The 12745-nt window shown below is 47.6% G+C and overlaps 1 protein-coding gene across 1 annotated transcript; it reads left to right on the forward strand.

Annotated features, from left to right (window-relative positions):
- The first annotated feature begins 236 nt into the window (after nucleotides 1-236).
- Nucleotides 237-4312, forward strand: LOC109756313 (uncharacterized). Its single transcript, XM_073497397.1, has 3 exons — nucleotides 237-1532; nucleotides 1612-2346; nucleotides 2459-4312. The coding sequence occupies exon 3, from the start codon at nucleotides 3350-3352 to the stop codon at nucleotides 3974-3976; it is 627 nt and encodes a 208-aa protein (XP_073353498.1). The 5' UTR covers nucleotides 237-1532; nucleotides 1612-2346; nucleotides 2459-3349; the 3' UTR covers nucleotides 3977-4312.
- Nucleotides 4313-12745: the final 8433 nt, after the last annotated feature.

Here is a 12745-nt window from a genome sequence, read left to right on the forward strand (position 1 = left end):
CCGCCGCCATGCGAACATGGTAGGGAAGGTTTGCCACCGCCGCCATGCGGATTTTGCCCGACCGAGTTTGCCGGCGGCGGCGGGTGAGGAGGGGCGAAGGAGGGGTTGGTGTCCGACGACAGCTAGGGTTTGCGCCCGAGTCGCTGGTGGGAAGGCAATGCACAAGTGTTTCCGTTCGTAGCCGGTATTTAGAGTGGCACTGCCATCGTATAATCCAGTACTAAATTCCCCGCCAAACCAGATCCTATATTGAACCGACGGTCTCAACATACATTGAGCATAGATCATGGAAGAGCAAACATGCATATGATTGATTTTTGAGTTGGCCAACCGAAACCTAAAAACAGTAAGAATGGTCAACGGTTGCCGGGAGGAGTACAGGAGGTGGCCATTATCCATGGAGTATCATATGCCTAAATTAAGGCTACCGGCGAGACGTGTAAGTGATCGCACCGACTAACAAGAAAATGTCATATGGCTAAGATAAGGACCGTCGCGTAGACTATAGCCCCTCCATCGCATACCTGTCAAATAAAATAAAAATCATGGCGTACACTCTAGCCCTTCTTCTCCGTGGAAGCAAGAGAAGACTACTATACTAACTGTACTAACAAGAAAAAAAGAACTGCTTGGAAGTACTCTAGTACACATACCAGCGAAGCATTGGGTATGAGGTCGATCGTAGGGAAGATATGACTCGCAGGGAAGGACGAAGTGATGAGAGCACGTTCTTTACTTTTCGTTTCTGAAGAAACTTTCGATCTATTCACTATCTATTACGGCAGTATAGAGAATATTAAAAATAACAAAAAAAATACAATCAGCTTTATGAACCACCTAATGACAAATACAATCACTAGAATGAGCCGAAAGTGTGCCCCTATAATCGGCCCTCCCTCACCGGAACCCGGCAAACCTCGTTGGATCACATTCTATGATTGTTCATTCATGGTGTCGCATCACGAAGAGGAGTCGACCGGATTAGAACAGAAATGGTTAGTTTAGTTAACACTAAAAGGTAGCAGCTTGCAGAAAAGCGAGAGGGAATATATTCGATTGAAAGCACGTCTTCTTTTTTATAGAGAATGGATAATAGGCTTTTGAATTATGAGCCCTGCTTTCTTATCCTACAGTATATGATCCAGCCCAATAGACTGAATAATAATACTCTGTGTCGGCTTTAATTCCTTGTGGTCGCGACTCGCGAAGCAACCATCTGCAGCTACGAATTGCAGCCGATGACCTCTCCACATTTCAACCGTCGCATCATCTTCTTCTCCACCCAACTGCCGGCGAGACCGCCATGGACGGCGAGAGCGACCACGAGTCCACGACGACATGGACATGCGGAAGCCGCTGCTGGCGAACACGGGGACGGCGAGCTGGTGGTACGCCACACGCAGGTCACACGTCTCCGCATTCCCTGCACGCTCGTCGTCGCGCTCGGCCCCGTCCAGCTCGGCTTCACTGGTGGCTTCTCGTCGCCCACACAGGACGCCATGACCGGCGACCTCAACTTCTCCATCTCCGAGGTCATCGTCGACCCTTTCATTGCCTGTCTCCATCTACCGAGGTCTGGATTAGTAATTGACGGCGCTTAGTGCTGTGCAGTTCTCCGCGTTCGGCTCGCTCTCCAACATCGGCGCCATGGTCGGGGCTTTGGCCTATTCTTTCCTTTCTACATGGTATCAGCCTAATTGATCCTAAACCTTAGCCGCCGCCGCTTTCGCAGCCACGCGTCGCTTTCGGGGCGGTTGGCCTCCATGACCGCGCCGGAGGCTGCGCCACCCGTATCTAGGATTGTCCGCCGATCGTGTTGATCGGCTGCCCTAGAGAGTCTTTTCCTGATTGTTGATCAGTGTTTTCTCTCTCACGCCGGTCGTCTTGATCGCTGCTTCTTTTTGGTTCTTCGATCTATGAGATAATTACACGATAGTACCACATTTGGGACGGTGGTGGCGAATTGGTACCACTTTTGAAAAATTTTACGTGTCAGTACCATGTTTGGGTCGAACCGTTGCAAATCGGGCTAATCTTCGTATTTCTACGTATTGACGCTGGAACTGACCGCCCGGGCCCGCGCGTCAGCTGCCACGCTGGCGAATCGGCACCCGCCCGCTCGCTCGCTACGTGCAGTCCGGCTCGAACCGGACCGGCCCGTGCTCTGTCTCTCCCTCCTCGCTCGTGCCTTCCTCCTCGCTCCTCTCTCGCCGCCCTCGTCGCCGCCCGCAACGTTGCCGGACCGGACCGCCGCCGCCCGCCATGGTTTTCGAAGACGAAAGCAGTGAGGAGACGTCCAGCCTGCCGTACATGCACTCGACCTCATCCACGGGCGGGCTTAACCAGGTGATTTCCCTTGAGCTAGGTTTAGGGTTAGGGTTTCAGATTTGGGGCTTTTTGATTTGGTTGATTTTGCTGGGTTTTGATTTGGGCATTTTGTTTGTATGAGGTTCGGCAGGTCCCTTTCAGCGTTGAAGATCCAGATTACCAGGGGCTTGAGCTGGAAACGATGTCGCCATGTGAGAAGCACGGGAAGGCATCTGGGAGGCTTGTCGCATTTGAAGGAACAGACACAGGGAGAAGGTTCTTAGCATGTGCAGAGCCGGTATGAATTGTAGGGTGATAGTTGGATATTATATTTAGGTTGATAGTGTCATATTATTGTTGGTTTGACAGTGGCATATTGAACATGACTACAAGGCCTGATTATTAGGGCATATTCACTTTTGCAACAGCAGTAGGAGTAGTTTAATGACAGTGGTACTGTTATTTTGCAGTGGCATTGTTCTTGCTATCATGTGAAATATTCAGTTTGGGACTTCTACAGGTTTTATGTTGCTGTTGTGGCATTTTTATGTAGTTAATGACAGTGCACTGTTAATTATGTTGCTGTTACACTTTTGCTCCTGTTTGGAACTAAATATTGAGTGAACTGTTACTTTTATGTTGGGATGCACCTGCTGTTATGTATCTAAATGCTACAAATATTCAGTTGAATGGAGCATATGTACTGCATATGCTTTGGTAGTTCACCAAGTTTGCATTTTGAGATTGCTCTTGTTTTGTAGCTGATTAGCCAAATCTAGTTCAAATCTGTAGCTGAGTGGTGCTGTAATTTGTCATGCTGTTATTTAGTGGGTAGGTACATCTCAATTACCAGTATAGCTTAGTGGTGCTATTATTACCAATTTAGAAAGGAAAACAGTGGTAGGAACTAATGTAGCTTAGTGCACTAGTTATTTACCTGTGGTATGAACTAACTTGTTTATTTTTTATCTTTTTGCTCTTTTTGCAGGAAAGACAGAATTGTGGGTTTGTTGAATGGGTTGATCACCAGTGGCCCCCAACAATGCAAAACGCATTGTTGAAGCTGTGGGCAATGGTTGAAGATAGCAAGAGTGCTAGGGTGAATGATAATCTTGAAAGTTCTTTCACTATCGACCATCTGACAGAAGAGAAGAACAAGCTGGAGGCCAACTATGGCAAGCTAGTCCAAGATGTGCATGAGCTTATGAGCTTCCAGGAGGAGAGGGTGGTGGATTTCAGACATCTACAGTATGCCATTACATATCAGCATGAATGCAGAAGTGAACTGGTGGCTGATATGAAGGCACAGATGGCAAAGAAAGATGCAGAGTCTGAGAAGCTTAAGCAGAATTATGAAGTGCTACTGAACCTGACAAGAGCTCAAGCTACATTCATCCCGAACCTGAAGTTGATGCATATTACAGACAAGCAATTGCTTAGTGAAGCTAAGATGAACTTGGAGTTGAAGAATGCAGAGCTCACAAAGTCTGAGGAGAAGCTCACCCAAGATAAGCTAGAGTTGAAGTTTCAGGTTGCTGATTTGCTTAAGGGAAAGGAAAAGCATGGTGAAGAGATGGTGCAGCTAGAGCTTCAGTTTGCTGAGCTGATGAAGGCAGAGGAGAAGCTGAAGGAGAAGATCAAGGGGATCCAGGCCATCTTAGAGAAGTAAAGAAAATGAATATGAGACTAGTGGGCAATGCTGACCTTTTGGCATGATGGTTGTGTAGTGTATGGCTCTACTAAATGTGAACTTCTCTAAGATGAACTATGGCTTTGTATGTATGTAGTAAATATGCTTTTCATCCTTTTGTGAGAAAAGGATGAACTATGCATCTAAACTCCACTATGTATTGTGAACAATGGTTGTGTACCCTATAATATGTTGAACTCCAGTAACTATTGTGTGTTATGTTTGCTAGACTTGAAATGATGATATATCATGCATTGGAAGATGGATAGATATTATGTGTTATGTTTGCTAGACTTCAGATTATGATTTCTCATGCACTAGGTTTTATATTAGATGATTATGTTAGCATTGGAAGACTATTTGATGGTTATGTTAGCACCGTAAACCCTAATTGTTATGTTTAGGTGGCTCCGTCGACTCCGAGGCACCGTAAACCCTAAAGGTTAGGTTTAGGTGGCTCCGTCGACCCCTAGGCACCGTACACCCTAAAGGTTAGGTTTAGGTGCCTCCGTCGACCCCTAGGCACCGTAAACCCTAATGGTTAGGTTTAGGTGGCTCCGTCGACCCCTAGGCACCGTAAACCCTAAAGGTTAGGTTTAGGTGGCTCCGTCGACTCCGAGGAACCATAAACCCTAAAGGTTAGGTTTAGGTGGCTCCGTCGACCCCTAGGCACCGTAAACCCTAATGGTTAGGTTTAGGTGGCTTCGTCGACCCCTAGGCACCGTAAACCCTAAAGGTTAGGTTTAGGTGGCTCCGTTGATCCCGAGGCACCATAAACCCTAATGGTTAGGTTTAGGTGGCTCCGTCGACCCCGAGGCACCATAAACCCTAATGGTTAGGTTTAGGTGGCTCCGTCGACCCCGAGGCACCGTAAACCCTAATGCTTAGGTTTAGTGGTTGCGTCGACCCCTAACCACCATAAACACTAATGCTTACGTTTTAGTGGTTCCGTCGACCCCTAGCCACCATAAACACTAATGCTTACGTTTTAGTGGTTCCGTCGACCCCTAACCACCATAAACACTAATGCTTAGGTTTTAGTGGTTCCGTCGACCCCTAACCACCATAAACACTAATGCTTAGGTTTTAGTGGTTCCGTCGACCCCTAGCCACCATAAACACTAATGCTTAGGTTTTAGTGCTTCCGTCGACCCCTAGCCAACATAAACACTAATGCTCAGGTTTTAGTGGTTCCGTCGACCCCTAGCCACCATAAACACTAATGCTTAGGTTTTAGTGGTTCCGTCGACCCCTAGCCACCATAAACACTAATGCTTAGGTTTTAGTGGTTCCGTCGACCCCTAGCCAACATAAACACTAATGCTTAGGTTTTAGTGGTTCCGTCGACCCATAGCCACCATAAACACTAATGCTTAGGTTTAGGTAGCTTCATCCATATGACCAAACAGCAAAACAATGCCATTAAAGTATGAACATAAACCATCAAGTTATCCACCCAAGTGGCATCAATCCATGAACCATCAAGTTATCCCCAACATAACCATCAAGATATCCATTGGCATCAGCACAAGTTGCTTTAGTGGCATCAAACACAAAAGAAAACACATTGTAGTGGCATCAAACTCTAAATAATACACATTGTACCATGAATACAAGTTGCTGATGTATCATCAAAGCAAAATAAAGCACAATGTATCATCAGCACAAGTTGCTGCAGTGGAATCAAACCAAAATAAAGCATCAGCAGTAGTTACTGGAGTGACATCAAACCAAAAGATAACATTCCACATTGTAGTAGGTGCACATTGTAGCATCAGCAGAAGTTTGCATCACCTTCTGCCACCTCCACTAGCATTGAACCAGGCCATCCATCCAGTGTGTGTGCCATCAGTTGGTGGAGGAGGAGCACTAGAAGTTGAGGCACCATACTGCCTTGGGGCAGAGAAAGGCCTTGAAGAATGAGCACCTCACCCAGCAGAAGATTGAGCACTAGAAGATGCTCTTCCAGATCCTCTTCCACCACCAGCCCTTCTTCCAGCACCTCTACCAGCACCACTTCCACCACCTCTACCAGCAGCACTTCCAGTTCTTCCAGCTCTAGTTGTTGGTGCAGGAGCTCTAGTTGTTGGTGCATGAGCTCTAGGTGTTGCTGAAGCAGTTCTAGGTGTTGCTGAAGGAGCTGTAGGAGCAACACCTCTTCCTTGTGAATTCCTTGCAGCAGGCTTGGAAAACAATTCAAAGGAAACACACTTAATAATACTACAAGTAAGAAATGTACAAGGGACAAAGGTAATTTACAGAAACATCAAAGTGAAGAACTAGTTCAAAGGGGCTTACCACATGTTTGTTCTTTCTTAAGGCCAACTCAGGTTTCAACTGTTTAAGGGAGCTTGTGTATTTATGCCCTTGTAATCCACAATTGCTACAAGTTATTGTCCCCATTCTTGAGGTGGACTTTGGCTTTGGAACTTCAAATTTTCCCTTTATCCTCTTCTCTTTCTTTCTTCCTTTCTTGACTTTAAATGCTGGTGGTTCTATGTCTGGACCAGGGGTCTTTGTCCAGTCATGCTCACCAGGGACAGGATATATCATTGGTTCATATGCTGCCAAGTAATATGGTTTCTTGAAAAATTTGCTTACAAAGTCCTCTGGAAACCTTTTTGCCTTGTTAATTGCTGAGATGGCATGGTTACATGGAACTCCACTGAGGTCCCACTTTCTGCAACCACAGGTTTCAAGTTCCAAATTGACAGCATGTGTTTGCTCCCCACTAGTTACTTGCCACAAGTTAACACGTGCTTGAATGGGTTTGCAATACCTGGCCCTTTCCTTCTCAATCTCCAACTTCTCACTGTAATGTGGTGTGATCTCCCATCTAGCTTCCTTTCCACTCTCTCTATTCCTGTGCCACCTAACCATCTACTTATACTTTATGCCATCACACATAGTTCTTATTGGTTTTTTTCCTATGATCTAGGATGTACTTGTTAAACATCTCAGACAAATTGTTGACAACCAAATCAGTCTTGCAATTTGTGTCAAATGCATGCCTAGCCCAGGTTTTCTTGGGTATTGCACTAAGCGACTGCCAACTTCCTCACTCTCAACTTTGAGATCATCCATTGCTATATTAAATTTGTGTTCATTATATGCATAACTGGCATTATCCATGCACTTCTTAAGGTCTTCCCCCCTAAAGCCAGCATTTTGGAAGTTTGCATATATGTGTCTTAAGCAGAATCTTTGATGATTGTTAGGAAAAACTCTATCAACTGCAAACAGTAGCCCCTGGTGCACACAATTTAAACAGCTAAGCTACTGTCTAATACACATGTAAACATATATTTAAGCAAGGTGGATAGACATACCTTCTGTCTGTCAGACATTATAGTATATGGACCATACTGTCCAACTTCTCCTCCAAGACAAATTTTCAGTTGGTGTAGAAACCAGCACCAGTTTGCTTTGTCCTCTTGTCCAACAATGCCAAATGCCAGTGGGTATATGTTGTTATTGCCATCTCTACCAGTGGCAGCAAGGATTTGTGCACCAGTGGTTAGCTTGATAAAACATCCATCAATACCTAAAACAGGAAGTAAACATAACATGTTAAATGCATTTATATGTGCAAGCTATTGAAACTAACAACATCAAAGTAGTGTACAAGGTAAAATAAACTAACCAATGAATGGTCTACACCCCTGTAGAAATCACTCCCTTGCTCCATTGATGCAATAAAACATGGCATGGAATCTGGGTCCTGGATGTGGGATTTTTTCAGTGGCTCTTGGAGTTACAGTGCTGACTACAACTCTACTCCCAGGGTTTGTATCCATGACAGTCTGAGCATAGTCTCTCAGCCTTGGGTATTGCTTCTTATGATCTCCCAACACAGCCTCAACAGCTAGGTTTTTTGCCCTATATGCCATAGCCTTGGGCACATCCACACCATACTTTTCCATGCAGGCATCAATAAGTGTATGTATGCTAGTAGTGACATCAGATCTGAATAGTGGCTCATATTGCTTTGCAAGCCACTTGGCACTTACCCTGGTTGTTTCAGTAGAACTAGGGCAAGTGTGTTGTAATCTCATCTTCTTAATTGCAAAAGTGTTTTCCCCTTTTATAACAGCTGCCACAATGCAGAACTTGCATTGTGAATTCTTGCAATGCACAATGATCCTCTTATCTGAGTTCCTGTGATACTTGAAGTCTCTGCACTGAGTGATGTGCAAGCTCAACAAAGCATCTCTGAATTGATGTTGATCTATGAAACACATTTGCAGTTGTAGTTGTTGGTGTGGTTGCTCCAAATCCTCATTGTACCATACTCTAGGTGGCCTCTTCTTTGCCCTGCTCTTCCTTCTTTCAGGTAGCACAAATGCTAGTGGCTGAAACCCATCATCTTCAATGTCCTTCAGTAAACTATTATCTTCTTCATCTGATGATGGTTTCCAATCAGGTTGCACTTCTTCTAAAACACTGGAATGTGACCTTGTTGTTGGTCCCCTCCTTAGTTGCAGCTTCTGCTCCTTCTTCGTTGGCACATATATTTTATCTTCCTCTTCTGGAACAATAGGGTCATCATCCTCCAAATCAAATAATTCCTCTACCTCTGTGTCACCCTCATAATGCACTTGTTCTTCCTCCTCTGTTTCTTCTTCTGATTCTTCATCCTCTGCTTCTTCCTCATGTTGTTCTTGTACTTCTTCCTCTCTCTGTCTGTTTCCCTCTTCCATCTCCATGTCTTCAGCATCATTCATTTCCTCATTATAGTTAGACCTTAAATCCCCAATATAATAAGGGTTAGTGTCACTGTCATATTGCCCTTCAGATGAAGATGCATAACTGCCATCATAGCCATCTTGTTCTTCTTCCACAACTTCTTTTAACTTTGGATTTAGAACACTCCTGCTCTCTTGTGTTAAAACAGCAGGGCCTACAGCTGCAATAGAGCAGCTACTCTGACCTTCATAAGCTACACCTTACTGATCAATAGCATACACAGGAGGATCAGCCAGATCATAAACCACAGGCTCGGAATAAACAGTTGCATCTAATTTTTGCTTCTCTACAAAACCCTTTTGTGCTACACTGATAGCTGGTGGACAAGCCCTAAATAGCAAATTAAGCACCAAACTCTCCTCATTCTGCCTCTTGATCAACTGTAGTTTAACATTACTATCAACCAATTCCAAACCCTGCTCTCCTGGGGTCTCCATGTAAAACAACAGTGAATTATCAATACTAAAGCCTTGTGTTTCCATCAATGCAACCATATTCAGATATGTCACATCTGAACAGCTTAACTTCCTCTCTAACAGATCGTTATTGTCAAAATGGATCCTAACATTCCATATGTCTTCATATAAACTACAATTCACATGCAATTTGCCTAATCAGTACACTATAACCCTAATTAGCAAATAAATGAGAAGAAAAAAAAGACAGAAACAGAAACTTACAGGACGCCGCCGAGCCCGTGGGTCAGCTCGTGGCTATTGCTAGGGTTCGCCACCCATTGTTGTGCCAGCCGTACCCGCTGCTCCATGGACAGTGCGGGCTCCATGAACTCGTCGTCGTCGCTGGAATACTCAGAGCTCGAGTAGCCGTCGCCGCCCTCGATTGGAGATCTCCCCTCGATTCCTCCTGCCGCGCCGCTGCCGAAGAGGGGAATGTTTGCGCCGCCGCCATCGCCGTTGTCGCCACCGCCGCTGCCGCCACCACCGCCCGGGGTCGCCGCCGCCATCGCCGTAGAGACGCGCGAGGGAGCTAGGGTTCGTCGACGAACAGAGGAAGAGAAGAAAGGAGAGGGAGAGACAGAGCATGGGCCGGTCCGGTTCGAGCCGGACCGCACGTATCGAGCGGCCGGGCGGGTGCCGATTCCCCAGCGTGGCAGCTGACGCGCGGGCCCCGGCGGTCAGTTCCAGCGTCAATACATAGAAATACGAAGATTAGCCCAATTTACAACGGTTCGACCCAAACGTGGTACTGACACGTAAAAATTTTCAAAAATGGTACCAATTCGCTACCACTGTCCCAAATGTGGTACTATCGTGTAATTATCTCTCGATCTATAGATCGGTTTGCGTCGCCCGCCACCGTTCATCATCAATTATGCGTGTCAACTTCGTCAGCATCTTCATCGGCTCCCCGACGGAATCGGTTGCCACACGGCGCCTCGACCATACGCACGCACATCGTGTACGCCGGTGCGGCGGTTGCTCGCGCTGGCCTGTCGGGCGGGCCGCATCGCGCGCACTCACGCGCCCCGCGCAGGCGTGCTGTTGGCTGCCCATTGCTGCATGCCGCGTCCATGCATGATGTGTGCATGTTGGATGCCCGTGCATGTTGCATCCCATGCGGACTGTTGTATATCCTGTCGTCTCACGCAAGACGTCCGGTCTGATAATCCAATGCACGTCTCCGCAGGATTTAGTGAAGATCAACGTCAAAGTTTACACGCCTCATCATCGATCGAGCAACAGGCTGCAGCTGCGTCGTCCCTTCGGACCGCAGCATCGCCACCTCGTGGTTGCACCGATCTGCGTCGCCCTTTCGGGCCGCCGCGGTGTGGTCCCCGCCGTCGCCCTGAGGCCGTTTCCGTGGTTGCACCACATCGCGCGCTGCCGCTGCGTCGGCCCGAACGCGGCCCGCGGTCAACCGCCGTACCGAGGCCACTCGAGGCCGGCCCCGAGGCTGCACCGACCCTCGTGCTGCCGCTGCGTCGCGTGGACCACACCGCGGCGAGCGTGGCACGCGATCCCTGCAACCGCCCTGAAGTCTTCCCCGCCGTCGCCCCGACCTGCCCACCACCGCTACGTCGCCCCTTCGGGTCGTAGCGTTGCGGTCCGCGGTCCACCGCCGTCCCCGCGCGTCGACTTCAAGTGGTATGCGTCGCGCCACCTCCTGGCGCGGGAACGCCACCATCCGCGCCGGTCTTCGTCACGCTGTCGTGTTCTTCCTCGCCTACTTCGAGCACCGCCGCCGCACTTCTGACCTAGCCGCCGCCGCCTCCTCAGGCCGCCGCCGCCGCTCTTCTTCCTGGTCCACGATGACTTCCTGGACACTGGCTACCCCGACTCGACATCGAGCATGGCGCTCTTCGCACGGTTACCTCGACTACGGCTACACCACCACGCTCTCGGCTACCTCGACAAACGGCACAAAGGGCTATCGCCTTGCTTGAGCAACCTCGTCGGTTTCCACTCTAGCCACGAATCCGCGATGCATCGACCGTTACGACTGTGGGGGGTGTCCGTCAGCTTCCCTTCGGATTCTTCTCCAGTCTCACCGTCTGCGTCGCTATCATTGTGACTGCGGAGGGATGTTGAGTATCGTGATTATTAGAAAAGCTAGGATAGCGTAGGATATTATTCTACCTTGCCTTGTACTTCAAGATGATTATGTACTTCTATATATATGCCCACGAGGCTCAAGCAATACAACGAACTATTTCACCAATCCTCTATCTCCCTTCTAACAGCCACAAAGGGGCGAGTTCTTTTTTTCTTTTCTTCTTAGCCTGCCTCGTTTGCGACCTGTGAACGCACAGTTAAGAGTAGTCAGTGTCAATTCTTTTTGTTTTTGATTGATAGTCCCATGTAACCAATAGCAGTGCAGTCTTTTTGTGATGTGCCATGTCGAGACTTTCTTCTCGGCATCACCCGTTCACTATTGTCCAAGATGATTGCTGCTGCTGCACTAGAAACAACAGGGTGACATGTATGCGCGCCTCAGGGCATTTTCAACGCGGATCACCGAAACACTCGCAAATGTCTCCGCCTAACCATCCAAGCGCATCTAGCCATTAAATTGTGTATATCATCAAATCGGTTCGGGCCGGTCCATATGTCTGAAATCTCACGAAACCTCTCAAATTTGGGGGAGCTTTGGTAGAGTCCGGACGGCCGTCCGGTACACTGCCAGTTGGACCATTTCTCCCCATAGGCCACGTCTCACACTCCTCTCTGTTGTCTTTTCCCTTCTCGGTCCATCTGGCCCACTGTGACTCATAGCCCATAATCTGGATTTAGAGATATGATTGGATAGCTGGACTGTCTATGGACACGTCTGGATGTGTCATGTGAACATTTGGTGATGTCCGTTTGGTGATCCACGTTGGAGATGCTCTTACACGCCCCCACATAGCTACACCAAAGGCTATTCCCCTTGCCGCCCCTACTTGTTCAGTCCGGACAATCTGTAGTGAATTGGTTGTTCAACGGGCTCCACCTTTCTGACTCGAATTATTCGGAATCCTTTAGTCCGATCCCAAATCAAGCAGGCCGTAGGGCGGTCTAGACTATCTCTCACGTCGGCACGGCAGTCTAGTCCCAAATTGATTGTGTCGGAACCGCACATCCTCATCGACCCGGAGCTCGCCACTCCCTGGGCGCTCGACTGGTCGAAGACAATCAACGAGTTAGATGCCCGCCACTGGGTAATGTTGAGATATTGCAAGAAAGGCTCCTGAAAAACGAACGCAACACACGCCTACAGGCAGAGGCGGCGCTCCGCCGCTTCCCAGGATGGATGATGTGATTGCTAGGTCGGCAACCACGATTGGAGCAACAATGACGACGATGGTGGAGATCCAATTCTCGAGATCCACGCTCGTCTAAATAGGTAGACTTGGCATAGTTTTTAGCTAAGTTTACTAAATTGCAATTAAGTTTGATATAATATATCGAGTCTAAGTTTAATTAAATTGTTTAAAACTAGAAATAAAATGGGGCTACAATTATGTTTTTCCGTGAAAAATGGGGGTGTACGTCGATTTAAGGG

The sequence above is a fragment of the Aegilops tauschii genome, chromosome 4 (genome assembly GCF_002575655.3).
Source record: "Aegilops tauschii subsp. strangulata cultivar AL8/78 chromosome 4, Aet v6.0, whole genome shotgun sequence".
Taxonomy (NCBI): Eukaryota; Viridiplantae; Streptophyta; class Magnoliopsida; order Poales; family Poaceae; genus Aegilops; species Aegilops tauschii.